The 27,418-nt window shown below is 47.8% G+C and overlaps 1 protein-coding gene across 4 annotated transcripts; it reads left to right on the forward strand.

Moving 5' to 3' along the window:
• The first annotated feature begins 146 nt into the window (after positions 1–146).
• LOC106828470 (polyamine-modulated factor 1) lies at positions 147–27,025 on the forward strand. Of its 4 annotated transcripts, none has more exons than XM_014836984.3 (8): positions 147–373; positions 19,188–19,293; positions 20,278–20,378; positions 21,710–21,905; positions 25,660–25,804; positions 26,055–26,093; positions 26,347–26,416; positions 26,602–27,025. In XM_014836984.3, exons 1-8 carry the CDS (start codon positions 213–215, stop codon positions 26,729–26,731), a joined length of 948 nt encoding a protein of 315 aa, XP_014692470.1. In that variant the 5' UTR covers positions 147–212; the 3' UTR covers positions 26,732–27,025. The 4 variants fall into 4 exon arrangements, with proteins under 4 accessions (XP_014692470.1, XP_014692473.1, XP_070353254.1 ...); XM_014836985.3 differs by lacking the exon at positions 147–373 and adding an exon at positions 500–602; XM_070497153.1 differs by lacking the exon at positions 19,188–19,293 and having other exon boundaries at positions 190–373.
• Positions 27,026–27,418: the final 393 nt, after the last annotated feature.

Raw genomic sequence — 27,418 nt, forward strand, 5'->3', positions numbered from 1 at the left:
CCGCTTGCCGAGGGAGTACTTAGGTGTACTGCAGCGCTGGTTTTATCTTTGCACAGCCCTCTGCCTCGCGCCGCTTCTCTCCCCGCGCCGGCGGCTGGGTGATAGACGTTCCGCTGCTTCCAATCGGAGGCGCCCAGTGCCGGGAGTGGCCAATCGTGGGCCTTGGTGGGCGGGGCGGCCGGGCCAGTTAGATTTGGCGGTTCGACTTCAACATGGCTGAAGCGAGCGGCGTTAATGTAGGCAGCGGCTGTGAGGAAAAAGGGCCTGAGGGGCTGTCCCTGGAACCTGTGCCCCCCGGCACTACCATTTCGAGGGTGAAGCTTCTCGACACGATGGTGGACACTTTTCTCCAGAAGCTGATCGCCGCCGGGAGGTAAGGTGGAAGAAGTGAGGCTGAGGGCAAACCTCAGGCGGTGAGGCGGAGGAGAGGCAAAGGGGAGAGGTTTGTCCCGCCAGCGTCTAAATCACGCGAGAGCAGGACAGCGAAACAGCCCAGTCACGTGGGTCTCGGGGTTCCAAGGTTGTTGACCGCCGGGCAGCCTTGAATCAGGCTACAGTCAATTCCTGAGCCTCGGGAAGTCACGTGATGTTTACCAACACAGGTACCGTGTGGCCGAGATGGCCACCTGGCTGCTTCTAATTCCAGTCCGTCTCGTTTTGACCAGAACTTCAGCTGGTCGAGAGGAAAGATGCGGGCTTTGTGATTAGATCAGGGTTCGAGTCCTGGCCCAACAGAACGTGAGCAAGCCCCAACCACGCTGTGCCTCGGTTCCCCCATCAAAATGGTAGCGGTAGTACCTTTCTCCAGGGGTCGTTTTGAGAATTGAGTCAGTACACGGAAGGCGCTTATCAAAATCTCATCATGATGAAACTTTGGCTCCCTTCTAGGAATCTGCTTAATTCTACAAATCCTAACACGTGGCAGAACGGTGCCTGCCACATAGCATCAGAATGTTACTGCTATGGGCGTAATAATGCCTTCACGGAGTGGCCGTTGAGGATTAAATGTTTTACCATAGAAAGAAATGCTTTTCCTATCTTGATTTCTATTTTATACGAAGAATATTGTAACAGTATTGGACCCATTCAAGGAAGAGTTTTGCCCATGATCCTACCACCCCAGCACATTAATGCTGAAACACTGTTATCAGAGCTTCAGGGGGTTTGCCCTCTGCCTGTTCTCCGTCCACCTCTCTCTACCCCCACGACCCCTGTTCTTTGACCTCGTCGAGACTCCGATCTTCTCCCAATCTCCTTCCCTCTTGGTTTTAGTATTTTACCTTTCCTGCATAGACCTTAGGATCCATGTCTTCATTCATTGATTTCCTCAGCAAATATCTGAGTGCCTGCTCTGTGCCAGGCACTGGGGATATGTAAAGCAGACAAGGCCCCTGTCTTGGGGCTTACATTCAGTGGGTAGATACAGGCAGTAAACAAAATAATAGTAGAGCTTGGTAAGATAATGAGCAGGTGATGTAATAGCAACATGGGGGAAAGGAAAACACTAGCTGGAGTTAGGGGAGTCCACTCTGAGGAACACTGAGATGAAGCTTGAGGAATGAGAAGGAGCTGACTCTCTAAAGAACTAGAGAAAAAGCTTATAGGCAGAGGGGACAGCTTATGCAAAGGCCCTGAGATGGTCAGATTGTTCTAGGAACTGGCAGAGGCCTTGCCTTCATAAAGTGACCAGAGGGAGAGTAAAATCAGAGGAGGCTGGAAAGGCAGGTGACAGCCTTATGCAGGGCCTAGTTTCCATAGTAATGAACTTGATAAAGTAATTCGTAATTATTTTTATGGACCATTTATGACACACCATATTATATGTCCAGGCAAGGTCCCTCCTTTGACTAATCGATTATTTTTCCCTAAGTCATTCTTGCCCTCCCATCCCCTCCTCTAGGCCCTGCTTTCTGCTGGCTATATGTCCTCCATTTATTCATTTATTTATGTGCAAATATTTATTCACCATCTACAGTGTTTCAGGCTCTGTTCTAGGAGCTGGAGATACAGCAATGATCAAGACACAAAGGTCCCTGCTGTTGTGGAGTAGACATTATGGTGCCATGAGGGAAAATAAATCAGGGTAAAGGAATGGAGAGCAATGGGGAGAGGAGTCTGGGTTAGTGTGAGTGCAAGAAACTGACATGAATATGTTTCTGTCTTTGTAAAATATGTTGTTTTATCTGTGTATGTTTTAAGTTTATATGAATAGTTGTGCTACATATGTCTTTCTTCACTCAACACCATTTTTTTTAAAAAAGGTGTAACTATGTACTATAATGCATATGGGTCAGAGGTTTTCATTTCTGCCTGTCGTTCTGTGATATGCGTCCAGCACTTACTCATTCCCTATCGTGGACACCTGGTTGCCTCCAGCTCCCTCCTCCACAAATCATGCCAGGGTGAATATCCCTGTACATCCCCTCATGGACTAGTGCTCGAATTTTTCTGAGGTATCTGACAGAGAAAGATTGCTGAATCCAGGGGTTTGCACGTACCTATGTTTTGTCAGATTGCTCTCCAGAAAAGCTGTTCCTGTCTTTGAGTATCCACCATTCTAATATTTGCCGTTCTGAAGGTGTGAAAGGGGTATCTCATTATTGCTTTAATTTGCGTGTCCCTGATTCCTCATAGGTTTGGGCATTTCCTCATATTCTTATTAGTCATTTGGCTTCCTCTTCTGTAAACTGGCTACTCATTTCCTCCAGCGTTTTTTTTCAGACCCATTTTTTTTTTAATTGGGGTTTTTATCCTGCTCATTTCCTGGAGTTCTTGGTGTGTTCCAGAAATCAATCCCTTGTCAGTTTTAGACTGAGGAAGGAAATATCTTTCTCTGTCTGTTAGGTGTTAACTTTGTCTATAATGTCCTTTGAGGAACAGAAGTCTAATTAAATAAAAAATAACACAAATTTTAGTTGTGTACACTTTAACCCGGGAGGATGAAGCAGAAAGAGAAATGCAGTCATCTCAGGGAACCCCCTCGCAAGCTGTGTGGATCCTCCTGACTCTCCTTTTCTTAGCCTCTGGACTCAGCATCCCTCAAACAGTCATAATGCAGTCGCGCGCCGTATAACGACAGGCTGCATATACGATGGTGGTCCCGTAAGATTAGTGCCATATGGGCTAGGTGTGCAGTAGGCTATACCATCTAGGTTTGTGTAAGTGCACTCTATGATGTTCACACAATGACAGAATCGCTTAACGACACATTTCTCAAAATCCTCGTCAATACATGACTATAAGTTATCATCTAATCAATTTATTTTTTAAGATCCTTAATTTTCATGTAATTCATTTTTTTTCACCTTATGGTTTGTGCTTTTGGAGTCTTGTTTATAGAGCCTGTATGTCTTGATTAAGGTTTAAGCTGGTGGTCTCAGCCAATCTTATTTTTCTAGTTTTCCCAATCATTGTCAACTAAATGGTTTATTTGTCCCCATTGCTTTATGGAGCCCTCTTTATCATATGGCGGGTCCCTGTACCTCCTGTGTCTCTGGGTCTCTTCTGCCCCGCTGATCTATTTGCCTGTCCTTGTGCCAGGGCATACAGGTTCTTAATACCAGGCCTTGTAGGAACGTTTAAGTCTGGCACAGCGAGTCCCCCTCTTTTCCCTTTTAAAATTGGCCCAGCTGTTTGAGGACCTTGATTTTTCCTTGTAAACTTTAGAATGGATTTTTCTGGTTTCTTGAAACATTCAGCTATGATTTCGGTTGGGATTGTACTGAATTTATAGGTTATTTTGGGGAGAACTGGCTGTCTCTACAGTGGACTGTCTCTACAATGCCTTCTCCAGCCACAAACGTGATATAATCGATCCATTTGGTCAGGCTGTCTTTTATGTCTTTTAGTAGAGTTTTAAGGTTCTTTAAGGACTCACACATTCTTTATTAGGTTACTGCCTAATACTTTATAGTTTTGTTACTATTGTGAATGTTCTATTTTCCATTTTCACTTAAAATTAGTTACTGATGGGACCGGGCCAGTGGCACAGTGGTTAAGTTCACACTTCTGCTTTGGTGGCCCGGGGTTCACCAGTTCGGATCCTGGGTGTGTACATGGCACTGCTTGGCACGCCACGCTGTGGTAGGCGTCCCACATATAAAGTAGAGAAAGATGGGCACAGATGTTAGCTCAGGGCCTGTCTTCCTCAGCAAAAAGAGGAGGATTGGCAGTAGATGTTAGCTCAGGGCTAATCTTCCTCAAAAAAAAAAAAGTTACTGATGGCTTAGAGGAATTATTAATTTTTGTAAGATAATTTTGTATCTAGCGATCTTGCTCCACTCTTCTTAAAGTATAACTTCACTCTAAGTGCACCAGTCATAAGTGTACAGCTTGATAACATTTTACAAAATGAGCACACCTGTGTAACCAGCACCCAGCTCAGGAGACAGAACTCAAGGAGGTGCTTGCATGCCCCCTTCTCATCTTTGCCTTAAGCTGAAAGGGAAACCACTTTCCTGACTTCTGTTACCATAGATTAGTTTTGCTTGTTTTTTTTTTTTTTAACTTTATTACATGAAATCTTATACTAGGGTGTTATCTTTTATGTCTGGTTTCTTTTCCTCTGCTTTCCTTTTGCCTTTGTGAGATTCATCTGTATTGTTATCAGGAACTTCTAGTATTAAACGGTAGGAGTGACATAATCATCTTTGTCCTTTTCCTCATCTAAAGCTCCCCATAATGTTTCCTGAAGTCTCTCCATAATGTTGACTCTAGGTTTCTGGTACGTGTCTTTGGCAAGTTAAGAAAGTCCTTGTCTCTTTCTAGTTTTCTGAGAGTTTTTAAAAAAATCATAATTAGGTGTTGAATTTCATCAAATGTTTTCTTCTCCTATAAGGATGATCTTGTCCTTTTTCTTCAGTTCATTAATGTTGATGGTCTACATTGGTAGATTTTATGGAAGGTAAACTATTTTTTCATTTTTAGAATAAATCTACTTGATTATGATGCTTTATTTTTTTTTAAAAAAGATTGGCCCTGAGCTAACATCTGTTGCCCATCTTTTTTCTTCTTCTTCTTCTTCTCCTCCCCAAAGGCCCCAGTACATGGTTGTGTATGCTAGTTGTAGGTCCTTCTGGTTCTACTGTGTGGGACGCTGCCTCAGCATGACTTGGTGAGTGGTGCTAGGTCTGTGCCCAGGATCCTAACCCGCAAAACCCTGCACCGGTGAAGCGGAGCCCATGAACTTAACTACTCGGCCACAGGGCCGGCCCCTATGAGGCATTTTAAAAGTACAGTTAGATTTAGTTAGATCTGTGTTCATATGCTCATAAATGAAATGAGCCTATAATTTTTTTTTCTTTTGCTGTCCTTATCTGCCTATAGAATCAAGGATATATTAGTCATATAGAAGAGTTGGACAGTACTCCCTCTTCTGGAACAATTTATATAAGATCGGGATTATCTATTCCTTAAAAGTTTGGAAGAGCTCATTTAGGCTTAGAACTTTTGGGGGTTAATGAGGAACTGCCAGTATTACGTTAAACAGCAATGATGCCAGTAGTGTTTGTAGTAGTAGTAGTCTCCATAGTGTTTGTTGCAGGTTTTTGGGTAGATAACTGTTTCTTTAATGGTTACAAGTCTGTTCAGATTTTATTTCTTCTTGTGACAGATTTGCCATTTTACAGATGTGCCCTCAAAAATTTCTTTTTTATCTGTTATATTTTATTAACTTATAACTTCAAAATATTTTAAATTATTTAAATTTTTATTATTTCCCCTTTTTCCGTTTTGTGTTGTTTCTCTTTTTTGGACTTTGTATAGCCAGAGTTCTCTCTATGTTATTAATCTTTTTAAAGAATAAGGTTTTTTAAAAAAATTCTGTGTTGCACTGTTGTTGTTGGTCTCTATATCTTTGGAATCTATCCTTATCTGTATTAATTCTTTGTTTTTTATTTCTTTACATTTGGTTTATTACTCTCTTCCCAAATTCTTGAGTTGAACATTTCACTCTTTCAGTCTTTTTTGTTTTCTGAAAAGTATGTTTAAAACTATAAATTTTCATGTAATTACTGCTTTTTTCTGGGTTCTATAAATTCTGGTATCTAAGATTTTCATAGGCATTTGTTTTTTAATTGAGATATAATTCATATATCATAACATTCACCTGTTAAAACATACAATTAGTATATTCACAAAGTAGTGAAACCATTACCACAGTCTAATCCCAGAACATTCTCATCACCCCAGAAAGAAACGTGTATTCATTAGCAGTCACTACCGTTCCTCAAACCCACCTCCCAGCTCCTAGTAAGCACCAATCTACTTTCTGTTTCTATGGATTTGCCTATTCTGGACGTTTCACATAAATGGAACCATACAATATGTGGCCTTATGTGTCTGGCCTCTTATACTTAGCATAATGATTTCAGGGTTCATCCATGTTGTAGCATGTATCAGTACCTCACTCCTTTTTATGACTGAATAATATTCATTGTATGGATATACCAAATTTGTTATCCATTCGTCAGTTGATGGACATTTGGGGTGGTTTTCACTTTTTTGTTTACTATGAATAATGCTGCCATGAATATCTGTGAACAAGTTTTTCAGTCCTCTTGGGCATATACCTAGGAGTGAAATTGCTGGATCATATAGTAACTCTGTTTAACTTTTTGAGGAATTACCAAACTCTTTTCCAAAGCAGCTATACCATTTTACATTCCCGCCAGCAGTTTATGAGGGTTCTGATTTCTTCACAACCTTGCCAACACTTTTTATTGTCTGTCTTTTTTATTCTAGCCAATAGCCATCCTAGTGGGTATGAAGTGGTATCTCATGGTGGCTTGGATTTGCATTTTCCTGTTGACTAATGATGCTGAGCATATTTCATGTGCTTATTGACCATTTGTATATCTTCTTTGGAGAAATGTCTATTCAAATACTATGCTCATTTTTTAATTGGATTATTCATGTTTTTATTGTTAACTTGTAAGAGTTCTAATTTTGAGAAGTCCAATTTAGATTATTTATTAATTAATATTTATTTATTTAGAAAAAATTGCAAAGAATTTTATCTTTGGTTGCTTGTGCTTTTAGTGTCATATCTAAGAAACCATTGTCTAATTCAAGGTCATAAAGATTTATGCCTATGTTTTCTTCTATGAGTTTTACAGTTTTAGCTCTTACATTTAGGTCTTTAATCCATTTTGAGTTAATTTTTTTATATGGGATGAGAAGGGATCCAGCTTCATTCTTTTACATATGGACATAGTCATTTAATTTTATGTGCTTTGTTATTTTCCTTATGATTTCCTCTTTAACCCAATGATTATTTAGTAGTATGTTATTTGGTTTCTAGACATGTAATTTTTTAAAAAGTTATCCTTTTGTTGTGATTTCTAATTTTATTGTGTTATGGTCAGATAACACAGTCTGTATGATGCTGATTTTTTTGGAATTTTTGACACTATGTAGCCAGGTATATGGGCAATTTTGTGAATGTTCCATGTGTACTCAAAAAGAATGTGCAATTTCTGTTTCTTGGGTGTAAAATTCTATACTTATTTACTAGGTTGAGCTTTTAAATTTTATTATTAAAATCTTTTATATGGTCATTTAAAAAATCTACTTGATTGAGCCATCCATTTCTTTTTTAAAATCTCCAGTCACAGTTGTTTATATCTATTTCTCCTCATAATCTTTGTTGCATTTTATACGCAGGGGTTATTATTTTTATTAGGTGCAAGGAAGTTTATTATTCCAAGAGAAATGGAAATCCATTGATGTTTTTAAGTCATGACTGGTCCTTTTTTTGCAAGTTTAGGAGACTGTCCATTGGCTTAAAAATCACTATTTGTGGGGCTGGCCCCGTGGCCGAGCGGTTAAGTTCACACGCTCCGCTGCAGATGGCCCAGTGTTTCGTTGGTTCGAATCCTGGGCGCGGACATGGCACTGCTCAACAAACCACGCTGAGGCAGCGTCCCACATGCCATAACTAGAAGGACCCACAACGAAGAATACACAACTATGTACCGGGGGGGCTTTGGGGAGAAAAAGGAAAAAATAAAATCTTTAAAAAAAAAAAATCACTATTTGTAATGCTCTGAATACAGTGACTGATTTTTTTTTTTTTTTTGCAAGGATGGATTCACCCTGCGCTAACATCTGTTGCCAATCTTCCTCTTTTTTTTTTTTCATCTCCCCAAAGTCCCAGTGCATGGTTGTGCATGGTTGTACGTCCTAGTTGTAAGTCGTTCTAGTTCTTCTATGTGAGCTGCCGATAGAGCACGGCAAATGACAGGCAGGTGGTGTGGTCCCGCGACTGGGAAGTAAAACCAGGCTGCCAAAGGGGTGAAAGTGCTGAACCTTAACCACTAGGCCATCAGGGCTGTCTCTGCAGTGACTAATCTTTAAAAGGTACTCTGACTGCTGTGCAGAGAATAGATTGTTGGTAGGGCTGTCTTAAGGTCTTTCTAGGCTCTAGACTCTGATTTTTTTTGAGACCCCAGCCCACATCATGTCGAATGTATTTAAAAAGCATCTGGTATCTCCACTGAGGTAGTGATTATGCAAGGTTACATACGTGATAAAATTACAAAGATGTACACGCACAAATGAATATATGTAAAACTGTTGAAATCTAAATGAGCTGTATGGATTGTACCAAGGCCAACTTCTTGTTTTTGATATTGTACTATAGTTGTATAAGGTGTTAACATTCAGAAGGGTACATTTCTTTGCAACTTCATACAAATCTATAATTATTTTAAAATAAGAAGTTTAGGGGCTGGCCCCCATGGCTGAGTGGGTACGTTCGCATGCTCTGCTTCGGTGTCCCAGGGTTTCACCACTGCGGATCCTGGGGGTAGACATGGCACTACTCATCAGGCCATGCTGAGGTGGCGTCCCACATGCCACAACTAGAAGGACCCACAACTAAAACATGCAGCTATCTTCTGGGGGGGGATTTGGGGAGAAAAAGCAAAAAAAAAAATTGAAAAAATTAAAATAAGTTTAAAAAGTTTATGTACAAAAGATATTCATCATAGCACAATGTTCAGTGGAAAATAATTGAAAACCACTTAAAGTATCCAAGATTTGAAGAATGGTGGTTACATGAGTATAACAACAATATCTAATAAAATACCATGTAGGTATTTAAAATTTGATTTTGAATAATACTGACTCATGGGAAAATATCATGTTATAATGGTATATTTAAAAATTAGGTTATGAGGGGGAAAGCATCCACATTCCACATTAAATATGTTTTATTTAATTATATTAAAATTGCAGTTGACTAGTTGACGTAATGTTACATTTTATATTTATTTATGATAACGATTATTGGCTCAATTTTGAGATTTTATTTTTGGAGCCATTCCGTTTTTTTAAGTCTAAAGCATTTTCTGTCCTTGAAAAGCTTGTCAACCCAAAGCCCTGTGCCTGGGGTGCTAAATGCACGGTAGGGGCCACAGTGGTACAGGTGAGAGACCTTGTGCAGAAAAGAAACCTGCGCAGATGTGAGCTGATAGGAGGGGCAGATGAGGCAAAGGGGAACTCCAGGAAGATGCTGACTCTTCGTGACGGTGGTTGGGTGGAGGGTGGTGCCATCTGCTTAGATGAGGAAGAAACACTCCCCACTAAGAGTTGGGGGAGAGGAACAGGTCTGGGGTTGGAAATCAAGACATCTCTTTGGACAAGTTCAGTTGGAGTTGCAAGGCAGCCACTCTTCTGTTTCTCGACTCCTTTGTTCCCTCATTCTTCCAACCCACTGACTGGCAAGAGCCCAAGTTCGGTATTCTGTCTGCACTCCTCTGCCCCTGCATTCAGCCTGCTGAGCAGCACTGTAGAGTCTCACCCATGGTGGGAAATGTGCTTCCACAAAGTCATGGTCTTGGACTTCAGCTGGGCCCTCAGTGAGCCCATGATCCTCATGCCCCCAGCCAGTTCTCTTTCCCTTCTCCACAGCAGCTATTTTAAATCTTCATCATGTCCCTCAGGTCCTTTCCCTGCCGCCTATACCCTCTCAGTGAAAATGACCCCAATACCTGGTTCATAGAGAAAATTGAGGCCACCAGGCAGGAGTTTCTACATCTGTAAATTTGGCTGAGAAATACCCAGTCCTGCATCCTCCTAGCCACCTCCCCATCAATTTCCTTTCCTTTGTATCCAAGGCTGTGGCTTCAGATTTCTGCATTTCCAGGGTCTAGTTCCCCATCTCCGGTTTTTTTCCTCAGCTTGGGGCCGTTTGCCACCATTTCCTTAAAACTATTCCTTTCAAGGTCATAACTCTTTCTTGCTAAATACTGTAGATATTTTTTCATCTTTGACCTACTTGCTTTCCTTGTAGCATTTGATGCTATTAACCACTTCTGTGTCCTTGAAATTTCTCCCTTGGCTTCCGACACCATTCTTTGCCCCTTTACCTCGCCAGCTGCTCCTTCTTGGGCTCCTCTTCCTCCACTTGTCCCTTAAATGTGTGACCATTGTGCTTTCCTTACTTCACCTCCCCAGTGAATCGTCACATCCCATTTGATATCTTGCTGCTGCTGAGAGCCCTTTGTTGGCTGTCCATTGCCCTTTACCGTGGCCTCCAAGGCCCTGCATACTCTAGCCCCTGCCTGCCTCTTGTGCCCCCCTCCAACCAAACTCAGTTGTACTGACCTCATTTCGTAGAATGTCAGGAGTTTTCCTGCCTCAGGACATTTGCACTTGATGTTTGCTCCACCAGGAATAGTTTTCCTCCATCTCTTCCCTAACTTTCTCTAAAGCCACCTTTCTCTTCTGATTATTGTTTCTTATAACATCTTATTTTATTGCTTCATAGCACTTATCACAGTATATAGAGCTATTGTCTGCCTCTTTACTTATTTGTGGTCTATCTTTCCAACATAAAACATAAGGCCCTTGAGGAAGGATCTTTTCTGTCTTGTTCACCACTCTCTACTCATTGCTTGTCACAGTGCCTGGCATGTAGGCGAAGACACTCAATAAATAGTTTTGGAATAAATGAGAATTCCCTAAGCCGTATCTCTCTTCTGAGCTTCAGACCTCTATCTCCAACAGTCTACCATTAGAAATCTCCACTTGGTGTCCCACAGAACCATCAAGCTCAGCATGGCAGAAACAGGATTTCTTCTCCCTCTGTGGTCCCTAACTCGCTTGAAGATACCACTGTCTGCCCATTCTCCAGGCCAGAGATTTAGGAGTCCTCACTGACCCTTCCTTCCCTCTCACTTCCAGTTAACCACCCATCCCAGTTGGTTCCAGCCTCTTTCCTGAGTCTCCTCCTTTCCATCCCTGTGCCAGTGCTTTAGTTCAGGCCACCGTCTCTCACTGGATTGTTGCACGAGCCTCCAAACTGACCCTCCAGCCTCTGTCTTGCCCCCTCCCTCCAGTCCACAGCTCAGATTTGAACATGTCCTCCTCCCGCTTAAAATGTTTAATTCGCTCAGGGTTGCTTCCAGAATCAAATGTGAGCTCCTTAGCTCAGCATACAAGGCCATTCACTCCTTGGCCCCTCCCTATCTCTCCAGTGTGGTCAGGGCCATGGGTGTACAACACATGCACACTTGCATGCAAGCGCAAACACACATATGCACATAAGCTCTTCTGTGTTGAGCACTGCCACTGTCCCCCCATCCTTGCTACCTGCTGTTTCCACATACTGCTTCTCCTTGCTAGTACCTCCTTCCCCTCATTTGGTTAAATAGGAATATATAGCTGGTTTCCACATAGAAAGGGCTCGATAAATGTCACATATGCATACAGACTTTTTTAAGGTTGGCACCTGAGCTAACATCTGTTGCCAATCTTCTTCTTCCCCTCACCCTCCCCTCCCCTCCCTCTACCTCCCCTCTCCTCCCCTCCCCCTCCTCCCCAAAGCCCCGCAGTACATAGTTGTATATTCTAGTTGTAGGTCCTTCTGGTTGTGCTCTGTGGGACACTGCCTCAGCATGGCTTGATAGGCGGTGCCATCTGTGCCCAGGGTCTGAACTGGCAAAACCGTGGGCCACTGAAGTGGAGCGCGCAACTTAACCACTCGGCTACGGGCTGACCCCTAAATACAGACTTTTAAGATGTGTGCAAGTACTTCACCCTTTCCCAAGTCATTAGCTTAAAAGTCCTCAATCCCAAAGAGCAAGTACTTATGCCAGGGACAGGAGTCTTTACATAGTAACAGCTAGTTTATTCATATGTCAGTTATTTAAAGGGATATTTTAAATCCGAGATGGATTTTCCCCACAACTCACTGTATTTTTCATGTAAATATTAGCTTGACTAGGAGGACAAGTTTGTGACGCACCCCAGAGTAAGTGGCAGATGACTGGCCTCGCTGGGCTCTCAGATCCCACAGACCCACACCCTGCTGTCTTCAGTTAGCACATCTTCCTTTCGTCGGATTGGCTGAGACAAAGATGCCCAAATCTGTTCTCTCTTGGGCTTCAGGACATAGAAACATGGGCCTGTTGGAGCTTACCATTTGCGACGTCTGCCTTGTCCTCTGAAAATGAAGGATTCTTTTCTGTCCTCATAGCCTCCTGGGCCTCCTGAGAAACAACCATTCTGCTGTTTAGCTAAAGCAAGCAGGTGAGGCTATCCCTTTTCTGTGTTTTGTACCAAATCAGGACCCGCCAAGAGAGGCAGTTGGTTAGAGGTGGTGTTGGTGGGGCCCCAACTGAAGACCAGTTAGTACTGTTCAGATGAAAGCTCGGTCTGCCACAGCTCCCCACGGCACCCCAGCAGCTGTGCCATATGTGGTGGCAGTCCAGGGGGGTTGAGGGAGTGAGAGACTGTTGACAGTTTTTCAGTCCATAGATGCTGGCCTGGGCCCAATGCCCGTCCTGGTCCCGTCTTCCTGCCTGGGCCGAGCTGTGCAGAATATGATTTGTGTAAATTGACTTAAAGTCTACATTTGACAGCAACCAAGGAAAGAGAGCTAATTGCATTTGTACGTGAACTGGTAGTTTTAAACTAGTGGCAAAGACCGTTGGTGTTCGTAGGAAAGTTCTTCACAGGAAAGTGAGTGATTTAATATATAAAATATTCTGACTAAGTAAATGCCTCAGAAATATCTCATCCTCTTTGAATGTGCAGCTGACACCTGCTACTGGTAGTGACTTGTTTCTGAAGTGTGGGATGACTCTCAGACTGTGGTGTGCGGCTTCAGCCCCATCGTGCTGATTCTCTTTTCTTCATCTGTTTCCAGACCGTCCTCCTCCCTCTGTCCCCACCATGTCTGCCTTGCTTGAGTCTGCCGTCATCTCAGCTGTGCCTCCTGAGTCCGCCCTCACACAGCAGCCTAGGGGAGCTTCCTAAGTGCACATCTGATCCTGTCCCATCCCTGTTTAAAACCCTTTTCTAGCTCCTCCTGTTGTGATACAGTCCAGACTCCGTGTGTCTGACCCTTCCCTGCCTGCCCCACCAGACTGCAGGCTGTGTGTCGTGGAGGCCAAGGACACCTGCTTCAGAGCCACATGGCTCCACCATGTCCCAGCTGTGTGACCTTGGACAAACTGTTCTCTGCCTCAGATTCCTCATCTGAAAAATGGGGATGATGATACTAGAACTTCCCTCATAGAGTTATGGTGAGGATTAAGTGAGTTACTCCATGGAGAGTGCTTGAGCCTGGTTCTATCAGTGCTAGCCAACATTTCCTGTTGTCACGTCTTCCCACATAGGCCCGCACACGCGCTGCTCTTCAGCTGCCCCTCCTGGGCCTTCTCCTGTCCTCTGGCCAACTCCTGCTTCTCTCTTAGGTCTCAGATGTTGCTTCCTCCAGGGAGTCTTCCCTGAGTCCCCTGCCAGGCCCCCCATCCTAGGCTAATCCATCCCCATTTTCCCAGGGATTGATCTGTCTTTCCTTCTAAACTGTACTCCCTTTGAGGGCAGGGTTTGTACTACTGAGCTCAGCATGGCACATGGTCAGTGCTCAGTGTTTGTCAAATGAATAAATTCATACACTTATCCTGATGGTATTTTTTATCTTCATGCTAATATTTATTAAATCATTAGTTTTTTTTCTTCTTTTTTTTTCTTTTTAAATTTCCCATTGTTAAGGAGGAGCTTGTTTTGTGTATTTTTTAAGATTTTATTTTTCCTTTTTCTCCCCAAAGCCCCCTGGTACATAGTTGTATATTTTTAGTTGTTGGGCCTTCTAGTTGTGGCATGTGGGATGCCACCTCAGCGTGGCCTGGTGAACGGTGCCATGTCTGCGCCCAGGATCTGAACGGGCGAAACCCTGGGCCGCCGAAGCGCAGTGTGTTAACTTAACCACTCGGCCACGGGGCTGGCCCCTCCCGTCTTTCTTTTTCAGAAAAAGTATCCCATTTCAGATTGTCACTATTAAGTTTCTGACAGTTCCCATAGAATTCAAGCAATAAAAGGTGAAATTAGCCCAAGAGACCTAATAAGCTAAAGACATAATTAAGATGAATTTTTAAGATAACTGGTTTTTTTTGAGGAAGATTGGCTCTGAGCTAACATCTGTTGCCAATCTTCCTCTTCTTGCTTGAGGAAGATTGTTGCTGAGCCAACATCTATGCCAATCTTCCTCTATTTTGTATGTGGGATGCCACCACAGCATGGCTTGATGAGTGGTGCATAAGTCCTCCCCCAGGGTACAAACCTGCAAACCCCAGGCCACCAAAGTGGAGAGCGCAAACTTAACCACTACACCACTGGGCCAACCCCAAAAGATAACTTTCTAATACAGTCTTCATCATAAATCACTGACCTCTTATCTTCATCAAGGAACATTTCTGTTTGGTTTTCTTCCCCTCTCCCTTTCTCAGTCCTAAAGCCTTAGCCCAGTTTACCCAGATATCAAACAGAGAAACATTTCTTAATGAAATGGGGCAGCTGTATAGGTGGTGGGTGGGGGGCGGAGAGCATGAATTTCTGTCACAATGATCCCCAACTTCTATCCCCAGCTTCTGTTGGTCTTGGTCTCACGCTTCTCTGCCCTCCATTCCTTTATTGGGACTGAAGCACCAGTTCCCGCCCGCCCTCTGGTGGACAGTGTGTGAAACAGGCAGCAAGCGGGTCACCATGGAGGAGGAAGGCCAGCCAGGGCTCTGTTAGGGCGAGTACACCGCTCATGTCTGCTGGTCTGTGCCTCTCATCTTTCCATTCCTGCACAAATTGTCTGCATATATAAACTGGAACATTGACAAGCCACCAGAGATTGACTCTGGGCTTAAATACTTTGAAGTTATTTTTTTTTAAGTTAAACTTATGTGAGAACGCAATTTACAGTGAGTTTTTAGTGCAATAAATGAAGTGCTTTTTCAGTGAGTTCAAAAACAGTGAAGATGTCTCAGATACTTCATAATAAATGTTTAAGAGAAAAAAGTAGGTTAAAATCAGTTAAGAGAGTCATTTCTGTTTTGAAACTCAGAAAATGCAGTTTTTAACGGTACTTTCATTGATGGTAAATGGAGCCCTTTTTGGGAGACCCCAGGTTAGTCTTTTCTCTGTAGTGGGGCCACAGAGGAGAATGGGTTCTTCCTGCAGCTGGGTTGGTTTCTGCACATACAGTTGCAACCAAGATGCATTCACTAAGCACTTACCTTCTGCAGGGGAGGAGACTTCTCAGCCCTGGAAAGCCAAGTTACTGACTCTGTTCTACAGTTTGAGGGGGCGGTGAGACTGTTCTTTTGAGAACAGTAATAATAATTGTAGCTAACATGGAGCAGTTCAGTGTGTTAGCCACTGTACCAAGTACTTTATATATGTAACCTCATTTCATCCTCACAGTAATTTTGTAAGTTATAGATACAGTTATTATCCCCATTTGACAGAGAAGGAAACGGAGGCTTCTAAACATAAAGAAGTTGTCTAAGATCACTCAGCCAATGAGTGGTAGAGGTAGGATTTGAACCCAGGCAAAAGGACAGGCAGTCTGTCCTCAGAGCCAGTGCACTTACCCAGCACATAGCTGGGTGTCCCCTTGGAAGGCCAAGGCCAGGAGACCATTCTAGCAGAGGGCAAAGCGGAACTTGACAGACAGGTCATTGGGCATGCTTTTGGGGGAGGACTCCTCTGCCCAAGTGGCCCAGGCCCTGGTACCCTGTTCAGGGTAGGGGAGGTGGCTGGGAGTGGGGCAGGCCTGGGGCCAGGCAGCCCAGGCCTCAACTCCACCCCAGTCGCCTGGGCTGCAGCATGTCTTGTGTGCTGCTGTGCACCTAACACTGTTCTGAGCTCCCTGGAGCTCCCAGCAACATTGCAGACAGCGTCCCTATCCATGAGGATATTACAGTTTACATGAGAAGATACAATTCAACAGTTGGGGGTGGCGGGTCGGGGGGGATGTCCATGAGTGTTTTCTAAAATGCATCACTTTTCCAGCTTCTCCCTGAGTGTATTTTTTCACGAAATCCACACAGGCATTCAAACCGTTCCCAAGTCTGCATTGGCTCTCAAGAGGGGAATTACCAGGGGGTGCAGGGGAGGGGAATTGGATGAAGGCAGGCAAAAGGTACAAACTTCCAGTTATAAGATAAGTACTAGGGATGTAATGTACAACATGATGACTATAGTTAACACTGCTGTAAGGCTTCTTTGAAAGCTGTTAAGAGAGTAGATCTTAAGAGTTCTCCTTACAAGGAGAAAAAATTTCTTATCTTTTTTTTTTGTATCTATATGAGACAATGGATGTTAACTTATTGTGGTAATCATTTCACGATATATGTCAGTTAAATCATTTTGCTGTACACCTTAAACTTATACAGCACTGTCTGTCAATTATATCTCAATAAAACGGGGGAGAAAAAAAAGGAATCACTTTCCTCCTGTCCTCACTGACATTGACACCCAATCTGGCTGCCTGCCTGCCTTGTCCTCGCAGCATATTTCCCCATCTTGTGTATTTGTATGAATGTACATATTTCTGGAGTCCTTCACTTTTATTGACTTCTCAGACCCCGAAGGGGGCACCAGAAGAGTTCGTGAGCAGCACTGGTGGGCAGAATTGGCCTCTGCCCTGCCCTGGGCCCTCTCCACTGCCAGCTGCCTGAACTGAGGAGAGATGCGCACAGCTCACACCCTCTGCCCGTTGAATGGGCTGGGAGGAGAAACAGGATCTCCTGTGTCCGAGCCAAACCCGTTTTAAGCCACAATTGCCTGGTTTCAGTTCCAGCCCCGCTTGGTCAGGTGTCATGTGTCCCTCCACATTCCTCCATGTAGCCACAGACTGCGTGGCTAGTGGGGCCAGCAGCAAAGCAATAAGATGTCTGGGGCTCTGCTGAGGGTTGAAAGGATGCCCATCACGTGTTCTTTGTATTGTCCTTTTGGTACTTAGGTTTAGCCTCCCAGGGGTACTAATATCAAATGTGCACCACGGGGAGAGACTGTCACCCTTACCCAGAGGTGTGCTGGTGATGCTTACCGTGGTTCTCCAAAGATAAAACACCCCTGCTTTATGGTGTTTGCCAATTTCCAAGGTGTAAATACTCCTAAGCTCACCAACAGAATGTCACTAAATACAGAGTTGAGACAAAATGAGCAGCACGCCTTTATGTATATTTCCACAGATAGAGAAAATAGATATAAACGACCTCAGGAGCAGAGTAAAATGTGGTAGAATGATTAGGAAGTCATATGTTTTGAGTAGTTAGTGCCTTTGTTTTTAATATAGTTTAATTTTAAGTTTATATAATTTAATTTTCAATAATGGCTGTATTTAACAACTGGCTCACAGATTTCATGAAAATTTAACAGTTGTGCTTTGCAAGCTTCTGTGAGCTGGCTCCAGCACACCACTGCTCTTTTCTTCACCTGTTTTAAAAAACATTGGGGGTAGGAATTAGGGAGGAAGCCTAGAGAGCCATGAGAAAGGGGGGACCCAGGGTGGATTTCCTCGGTGGGGGTGAGGGCTATGCATTGGGTTCCAGGTATCCGCTCCTCTGTCCAGTGGCCCACCCGCCTGACCCACCCAGCTGAGGAGCATCCGCACCCATGATGAAGCATAAACATGAGCTTTCGTGTATTTGAGGACTCCTCCTTGGCTCAGACACTTTCTGCAGGTCACTTGAACATCACCGAGGCCTATGCTGATGCCCCCCACTGCAACCTAAAGATGATCTCCATGATGCACTCTCAGGCCCATAAGCCCAGCTCTTTCCTTCAGAGCACTCTCCACAAATGGTCATCACCACATTCACCTGTGAGTTTCTGTGTTCGCTGCCATCCCTTTACTGGAAGCTCCAGGAGGGCGTGACACTCTCATTCCCGTGGAACGTCCAGCACGTGGTGGGCGACCAGCACAAGCAGGCACTCAGTGAATATTTGTGGAAGGGGAAGGGCCTGAGAGAGCAGGCAGAGAGACAGGCAAGAAAACAAGGAGGAGGGAGAGGAAACAGTCAAAAGAGTTCATTTAGCTTATTTGAGTTTCTTTGTCCAAGAGGAACAAGGCTTTGGGAGTTACTGGGTACCCCTTGATCTTTCCAGCTACAAGGGATGTATCAGTGAGGTGCTCTCAGCTGCCAGTGACAGAGACCTGATTTTAAATGGCTTGAACAATAAGAAAAATCCATTACCTCAATAACAAGAAGCCCCAGAGTAGGGTGGCTTCAGGTTGGTATTTTCAGCAGCTTGACATTGTCTTCAGAGACCCCGGTTCTTTCAATCTTTCTGCTGTGCCTCCTTAGGGTATAAACTCTGCCCTCAAGATGCCAGGGCCCCCACAGTTCCTGTGAGCCTGAGGCATCACCTGGATATGGTCATATTCTACAGAAAGGGCATCAGTTCTTTCCTGTGTGGCCCTTTTTTAGGAGGAAGGAAACCTCTCCCAGAGGTCACGTGCCCTGTCCTAATCCAGCCCTGCAAAGGGACTGGAATGACCAGAAGTTCTCAAAGTGTGGTGCCCAGACCAGCAGCGTCAGCATCACTGGGAGCTTGTTAGAAACTGTGGGATTGGCAGCGATCTCGGTTTTACAAGCCCTTCTGTGATTTGATGCTCGGTAAAATTTAAGAACTGTGGCAGAACACTTCCTCTTTAAGGGAGAAACACCTGTACTCAACTGGGGCTCTGCTGAGAGGAATTGAGAGACTGGTGGGGACTGGTGGGGTTGAGCTGTCCGTAGTAACTGGAGCTGCAGATGAGACATTTGCGTTCACTGCCTTTAGCCAGCGCCACAAAGCAGACAAGGCTCAGAGCCCTGTGATGAGAGGCAGTGGGTGCCCAGGCAAGAGCTGATGACTGGTTGACCCTCCTCACCTTTGCCTTCTCTCCTTCCTGCCAGCTACCAGAGATTCACTGACTGTTACAAGCGCTTCTACCAGTTGCAGCCTGAGATGACACAGCGAATCTATGACAAGTTTATAACTCAGCTGCAGACATCTATCCGCGTGAGTGGCAAGAAGCCCAGCAGGTCCTGGCTTGGGTCCTGCCTCCAGATTGTCAGCCCCCTGAAGGCAGGGACCCTATTCTCTGCCATTCTCTATCCTCAGTCCCCAGAACTGTCCTCTGTGCCCAGCAGGCTGCAGTGGCAATTATCCCTTCCCTCCAAATGACGTGGGTATCCTAAATGTCCCTTCTCTCGTCGACCTGGACTAGAATTGTGTGTTTGTATGTCGTCTGCCTCGCCAGACCTTGTGAGCTCAGTGAGGGCAGGCCTGGGTCTTACTTCTCTTTGTATCTCCAGCACCTGGTGCAGTGCCTGGCGCAGAGTAGGCATTGAACACACTGTTGAATTCAGTGGAACTGCATACTACAGGGAATACAGGAAAGGACAGGATTCCATTCATGTCTTTAAATAACTGCACTTTCTCCAGAGAGTTGCATTTGGATGCTGTTACACCCAGGACGGGCTCGCTAAGCATCAGCGTGTATGAGTGGTATCAGCAAAGGGCACACTGGGTGCGGGGAGAACAGCAAGGGCTGCTGCTTTCAGAGATGATGGCAGGAGGAGAGGCTTGCCACAGGCTCCACTATTTTCTATTTTATACTTTATCCTTTTAATTATAAAAATCACATCTTATGGAAAAGTTGGAATTTTTTTTTAAGATTTTATTTTTTCTTTTTCTCCCCAAAGCACCTCGGTACATAGTTGTGTATTTCTAGTTGTGGGTCCTTCTAGTTGTGGCATGTGGGATGCCACCTCAGCGTGGCTTGATGAGTGGTGCTATGTCTGCGCCCAGGATTCGAACCAGCAAAACCCCAGGCTGCTGAAGCGGAGCGTGCAAACTTAACCAGTCTGGCCCCTGGAATGTTTGTATAAAGACACAGAACAGAAGTTAGCCAAAATCTTACTAAGTGCTGGTAACAGTGTAGCATATTTCCACTGTGGGCTTGTCTAGAATCCTTATAGCCCTTTCCTCCTTTCTCTTCAGGAAGAAATCTCTGAAATCAAAGCAGAAGGGAACCTGGAAGCTGTCTTGAATGCCTTGGATACAATTGTGGAAGAAGGCAAAGACCGCAAGGAGCCGGCCTGGTGAGAAGGGGGTGATGCCCCCCAGCCCATGGGAGGGCTCAGGGGGAAAGATGGACCCATATGCATGAGACTCTGGGCTCGCGGCACCTAAGGGAGGACCCTATGACAGGGACAGGTGGAGAGGACAAGCACCAAGCAGTAACCCAAAACAGTAAAACCATAGTCCCTCTTGGGGAGGAGCACCCCGGGGCAAATGGAAGTTGTCCAGGGGTTTGAAGGAGACTGAGGGAAACCTTCCCTGAGGAGCTCATTTCAGGACCCTCTCGCATGTGAGAGCAAGGGTAGAGGGAGCGGGAAGAGGCAGAATGGCAGGTTTGGAATCTTGTGTCGGTTAGGCTGGTCTAGGCATCTGGGTTTTATTCATTTGTTTGTTCAACAAATATTTAGGGAGCACCTATTATAGGCCCAATACTGTGTTAGATGCCAGAGATTCAGCAGTGATCAAGACACAAAAGACCTGCTCTCTTGGAGCTGACATTTCAGTGGCAGCACTGCTGCCTGGTGTGTCCTGTACAGGACGGGGAAGGGGGCCCTGGGGCGAGGAGTGGGCCTGAGCTCCTGCCTCCTACCACTCTCCCCCGCCTGAACAGGATCCTAGGCCAGAGGGAGTAAATAATCTTTTTTGTGCCTTCCAATTTTTTTATGCTTTGTGACCTTAGTACTTAAGAGAATTAAGTCTTATGACTGAAAAAGAATTCTTTAGAGAACCTATAGTGGCTTCCGCCCCACTGCCCGTCAGAACTGACCTATCTCCTCACTCTGGGCATTCAGAAACCCCCCATAATCTTGCCTCTCCTATCTTTCCTTACCCTGGCACATTAGCCAACACTTACTGTGGCCTCTCTGGGTCTGAGCCCGCTCTCAGGCAGCCACTCCATCCGGGAGGGCTCATCCTGCTGCCACCCTCCCCGCGCCTCTCCAGCTCACAGTCTGATGGAGTGGATGCACCAGCAGGGCACATCATCACAAGGACAGAGGCAGGGGCTGAAAAGTCACCTCTAGCCTTGAAGTGTTAGAGATGGGGGAAGTGTATGTGGACGAGAGGAGGAGAATGGGAGGGATAGTGGAGAAGGCTAAGATTTGGGTGGGGTGAGAGGAGAGAGGTGGATTCCTGAGCACTGAAGCTAAGGGACAGGAGGTTAACATTCCCATCAGGAGCAGGAGCCATGTGACTGGGTCTTGGGGGGTGAGAGGGACCGTAGGAGAGGCCTTGAAAGCCAGCCCAGCTTGAGAGTGGAGGTGGGAATTCCCTGATTGGGTTTGTAAGTGGAACCCTCACTCCACACATGTCCCCTCCTTCCCCACCCCCTGTGCCCCGTCCTGCCCTCCAGGCGCCCTAGCGGGATCCCAGAGAAGGACCTGCAGCGCACCATGGTGCCCTACTTCCTGCAGCAACGGGACGCCCTGCAGCGCCGGGTGCAGAAACAGGAGGCCGAGAACAGACAGCTGGCAGATGCCGTCCTGGCTGGGCGCAGGCAGGTGGAGGAGCTGCAGCTGCAGGGCCAGGCCCGGCAGCAGGCCTGGCAGGTGAGTGTCCCAGCCCTGCCCTCAGGCGTGTGTTCGCCTGCTGTAGCAGAGGAGAAAACAGGTCCAGAGAGGGCAAGTGACTTGCCTAAGGGGACAGCTCCTCCTCTTTGACTCGTGTCAGTCATGGTTAAGCCTCTGTAGCCATGGTGGCTCTACTCCATGTGACCACTGCCCAGTATCTTTAAAATCTGTACATTAGAATGACTTCTAGAGCCTTCAGCACATCTAAAACATACCCTCCATGCAACAAATCTGTGTCCTTTGAAGGTGAACTTAATTTTGAAAGTGGCCCAAAGTCGTTTGGGGCCAAGTTGGTGAATAAGGGCGAAGAGGGTGATCAGGCTGGATGACACCCTGGCAAGTCTGGCTGCAAAGTGATGAGATGGATTTTTCTTCCTGGCTCAAAATGTGGTTCCCAAAGACAGTTTCTAGTGGGGCTTGAGTGGTGGCACCCGTCGGCTTCTCTCCATCATTCAGATGTCCAACTTATGTCTACTTAGAGCCACTTGACATCCCCCTTCCTGGGGCAGACCCTCCTGTTCCTAAGGGGAACAGGTCCCTAAATCCAGGTTCCCAGGCCCCCCTGGTCTTCTCTTCCCAAGACCAGTCAGCTGCAGTGTGAAGGCCTGGCCCTGGCCTCAGCAAGGCCCCGAGCCTCGGAGAGCCAGCAGCAGGAGAAAGCCTGGTGGCTTACTCCGCTCCCTCTTGTCCTCACTCCCTCCAGCCTCCCCAGATAACAGACTGGCCCGGGGGACCGAGCAGCAGCATCATGTGGTCATGACCAGGTCCTCAGCCTCGTGCTGTCTCGTGGGCCAGCTCAGAGTTGTGTCTTGGGCACTCTTGGGGCCACCCTGCTGAGTCCTCAGGCAAGGTACTGCTCTGCCATTGCCACTCCATCACCATGCAGCTGTGGGTCTCTCCCGTGTCTGGGCCCTAGCTTCCAAATTGGCCAAATAATGATCCCCAGGGCCTTGCCACCCTGACATTCACTGCTTCTATTTTAAGAGAGGGATGAAGCCCCCTGCTCTTATGGCCACACCTCACGCATGGCAGCTACAGATCCTAACTGTCATTTGAAGGAGGTCAGCTGGATTGAGTAGTCAATGCTGAGCCCCGTGTGGGAGTTTGAGAGAGCTCTTTTTCACCACAATTTCCATGTCTGTAGCCCAGCTGAAAGTCCACTTAATTTCAAGGAAGTTTCTCTGCTAGACATCTCTGGTGGGGTCAGAGGATCAGGGGAACACTTTGGGGGCCCTTATTGAAGATGGGCTGTGCCCTGGGGAGGCCCAGCCTTGGTGGCCATGGCACCCAGCCTGCCATAAACTCCTGCTGAGTGGGGTAGCCTTCCTAACATGACTTTGTCCTCACACGCCCTGCTGAGCCTGTGTCGAGCTAGACCCCTTCTGTATTGTTCAGGGGGAAACCCAGGCCTGGTGTCAAGGACAGTGGAGGGAAAGGGTTTGGATTTTCTCATCTCTGAGTTTGTTCTCTCCCATTGATGTCAGGCTCTCCATGGAGAACAGAAGGAGCTGGTGGCCGTGCTGAGGGAGCCTGAGTGAGGAGGAGACAGCCAGGCCTGGGAGCAGAGGGCAGTCAAGGTCGAGGACCTGTGGCCCAGCATGCTGGGCTTGGGCAAGCTGCCTCTGAGAACAGCTGAAATGGTGCCCAGTCCCTAAGCAGTGATGGAATTTGCTGGAGGATGAGGCCTGAGCAGTCGCCCCTGCCACCGTGCCTTTGGGGCTCCCTTGAGGTCATGCACACACACTACCTTCAGATTTCTCCATGTTTTCTTCTAACTTGAGGATTCTTGACCAGCTCCCACCCTGGCAATCAGGGAGCATGCTTTCTCTCATCTTGGGTTGGGCCAACCCCCGTCTCCCAGCACACATACACACTCTCATACTCTCTCTCCCTGCCACTCTCTCTCTTTCTCTCCCCTTGCCCCACTCTGCTGGTTCCTGGCCGTTCCTGAGCCCTCCCTGGGACCTAGCTTTGGGAATCTGTTTTCAATCTCCACTGATTGCCCCCTTGCTGGCCAGCCCGAGGGCCTTGCCATGTTCTCCCCACATCTGTAAATAAACTTCCTCCACTACACTGTAATCTGTGAGGATGCTTCCTCCGCCTAAGCCTCTCCCAGGCCTCTGCTGGGCCAAGACCCCCTCCTGGGCTCAGAGTGCTGGCTCCAGCCGAGGCCTCGGTTGCAGAGCTCTGAGAGCCTCCAGGCTGGGGTGGGTTGGTGGGGGGTGTATCTGACCATCATGTGCAGAAGGACAGCAAAGCCCCTTGTCACAGAAACCAGGTCCCCTGGGTTCCCTGAGGCCAGGACAAGTTGCCGGGGGGGTGTCACTGTGTGTAACCCAGCCCATCCTTTTCTTGCCGTTTGGATTGATTCTGAGAAAGGCTCCAGGGTGGGCCTCCCTCAGTGTTTGCGCGTGGTGAATGCTCACACACATGGCAGGTGGCCCCTCCAAAGAGCTGTACACTTGGTCCACTTCTCCTCACGGCACACTCTGCCCCAGCTAGGGCCAGCAGGGCAGCAGGAGGGGCTGAGCCGATGGCAGGATGTGTGCTTCCTCCAGACTGGAGGGTGAAGGCGGGTGGTACGGGTGGGGGCAAAACTTTTTTCCCTGGTGAGGACCTCACCCTGACTCTGTTGGCAGAGGCTTGGTTGGGTCTGTCCAGGAGCACTGAGAATACTCAGGATGGGATCAGGTGGCCCCTGCTCACCAGCTCCCTCTCCCCTGCATTGAGCCCCCGGGCTCGGTCTCTCTGCCTGGAGCTGCAGCAAGCATCCGACCCCCTCTGCCCAGCTGCAGGCCGTGGGGTGGGCAGCGAGGGCTCTCTGTTTGTCAGGTCTCCACCAGGTGAGAGGGTGGTGAGTGAGGACGCAGGTCAGACAGGGGCAGGTGCCAGGACACCCTCCCTCCTCCTCTCCAGGCTGAGCAGAAGTGGCTCTCGGGTGTGGGATGGGGTTTTTCAGGCTGGATGTTCTGTCACTTGGAGGACAGGTCCCAAGGTTGTTGACACTGGGGAGGCTGCGAGGGCAGGAAGAGAATCAGAGCGTCAGGAGCCCAGAGGTGCTCCCCAGCTCCCTGTTCCTCACAGGCCCCGCCTCTGCCACCTGCAAGGGGCACAGGGAAGGAAGTCCCCACCTCAGCGCCCACCTGGCCTGCCCCAGACAGTGTGGCTGTCCTTGTCTCACATCTGGCCCCACCTCTGTGGGCTTTTGGCTCTTGGCCCTGTGCTGCCCCCACACCAGGCCTGCCATTGACGTCTGGCTGGGGCAGGGCCCCGGCAGGGTGAATGAGGGCATCGCCAGGCACTCCCTTCCTGGGGTTTGGCTCCTGCCTGCTGGGCTGACAGTGGAAATCACAGTCTGAGAGAGCTATAGTGCAGCTCTGCTCGAATCTATTTTAGATCTCTGGGCCCCCCTTTCTGTCTAGGCCCTCCTTTCCCTCCTGGCCTGTCCAGCTGGTGCCCAAACTGAGGCTGGGGCTGGGTCTCCATGGAAGAGTGAGTAGGGGCTGGGGGACCTGGGGCGGCCTCCTTGGGGACGGCACGGCGGCCATGTCCAGAGCCTGGCAGTCTCAGCCCCTCCTCCATCACTCCCAGGGGCCTGCCTGGCAGCCGCACCTCCAACCACAACATCCTTTGGGGTTTGGCCTACAGAGCCGGATGACCCCCAAATAGCCCTGGCAGATTCTCCCGTGACCAGCCCATACTGTCGTCAGGCGCCCCCTCCTTTGTCTCACAGGCACAGCCCAGAGAGTATAAATGGTGCTGGAGACTGGGAGAGGCAGCCCAGCTGAGTCCCGAACAGCAGCACCAACACACCATGCGGCCTCTCCCGCTCCTCGCCCTACTGGCCCTGGCCGCACTCTGCCTTGCTGGCTGGGCAGGTGAGTGCCCCCAAGTCCACCCCAGCCAGTGGGAGCTGCGAGGGGAAAGCGCCATGGCCTTACCTCTCCTCACCCCTTCCACTGGCAGTCCCTTTGGGAGTCTAACCACCCTGCTGCAGGCTCAATCCATTTGCCCCCAGTTCTGTCCTTGTGGAGGGAGAGGAGGGAAGAGCAAGCTGCTAGAGAGGCAGGGGAGGAGAGGGAGGGCCCTAGGGATGAGCAGAGTGAACCAGGCTCCTTTCCTTTGCAGATGCAAAGCCCAGCCGTGCAGAGTCTGGCAGAGGTGCAGGTAGGTCGCGGGGCCTAATCGGGGCTGTGTGCCACATCTCCCAGTGGTGCTGCCCAGCACCCCCTCTCACCCTGGTCTCCTCAGTCCCAACCCCCACCCCCCACCCCCATGAGCTCCTGTCTGACTGTCAGGAAGGCCAGGCTGCTCCCCACCTTGTCTCCCCAAACTCGGAGCCTGCGCCTCACTGCTCTTGAACATTAGTAACAATGAGACCATTACTGAGCCAGCTGATCCCTGCCCCTCTGCTCCACAGCCTTCGTGTCCAAGCAAGAGGGCAGTGAGGTGGTGAAGAGATTCAGGCGCTACCTGGATCATTGGCTGGGGTGAGAGAGGGAGGCGCTGGGCCAGGACTCTGCATCTCCAGAATGGGCTGGGAGGAGTGGCCTCGCTGGGCTGCTGCGGGAGGACAGGGTGGTCCCCCTGCCGAGGACTCAGGAGCCCCATGTGCAGTGGGAGGAGAGGGTGGGCATTTTGCATGGAGGCTGATACCACTCTCTTGGGCTCTCAGAGCCCCAGCCCCCTACCCGGATCCTCTGGAGCCCAGGAGGGAGGTGTGTGAGCTCAACCCAGACTGTGACGAGCTGGCTGACCACATCGGCTTCCAGGAGGCCTATCGGCGCTTCTACGGCACGGCCTAGAGCTCACAGCCCTGCTGGCAGCCCCCAGCTCCTCTCCAGGACCCCTCCCCTCGCTCTGACCTCCCTGCCCCGCACGATGGAGTCCTATCGTCCCTAGCTGCTCCAGAATAAACTCCAGAAGAGGAATTGTTGGGGCTATGATTCTTTGTCCATCTATGGGGGGGGGGGTGGTTTGAAGAGGACGTTTTTACCTTTTTCAGTCCCAGAAAGTGCTTCCCAAAGTCTGTTGTTGATTGATTGATTTATTTGTACCTGCATCATTCCAGAAGCATTAAAGCTGGCTTCCTAAACTCTAACTAGGGATTCCCCCTCTAGCCCAGCACCCCCTCCCCCACCTCAACCCACTGCACCATGTGTGACACATCCAAATAGACCCATACCCCAAAGGCCTGGGCACCTTGAGTATATAGTTGTGACCAGGACTGACAGACTCATCTCTGTAGGCAAACAGCTGCCAGCAGATGGTACTGCCTGGTTTGGGGGGTGGGGGTCCATAGTGGGCCTCCTGGCCTGGTTAACAAGCATTCAGGGTAGGCCTAGGTTAGTCGTGTTAGTTCTTCCCTGGGCTGAGCAGAGACTTCCAGGGACACCAGAAATGGGACCAGATGAAAGGGCCCCAACACCTCCCCATCCCAACCTCCGATGGGGGGTGGGGCAGCACCAGCCTGGACACGAGCACCTCCCCTC

The sequence above is a fragment of the Equus asinus genome, chromosome 25 (assembly GCF_041296235.1).
Source record: "Equus asinus isolate D_3611 breed Donkey chromosome 25, EquAss-T2T_v2, whole genome shotgun sequence".
Classification (NCBI taxonomy): Eukaryota; Metazoa; Chordata; class Mammalia; order Perissodactyla; family Equidae; genus Equus; species Equus asinus.

Coding starts and splice junctions, on each gene's coding strand:
- LOC106828470 (XM_014836984.3), top strand. CDS start 213: ATGGCTGAAGCGAGCGGCGTTAATGTAGGCAGCGGCTGTGAGGAAAAA. Junction 21,906..25,659: donor CCCGGCAGCAGGCCTGGCAG/GTGAGTGTCCCA, acceptor TTTGTCTCACAG/GCACAGCCCAGAGAGTATAA. Junction 26,094..26,346: donor AGAGTCTGGCAGAGGTGCAG/GTAGGTCGCGGG, acceptor TCTGCTCCACAG/CCTTCGTGTCCAAGCAAGAG.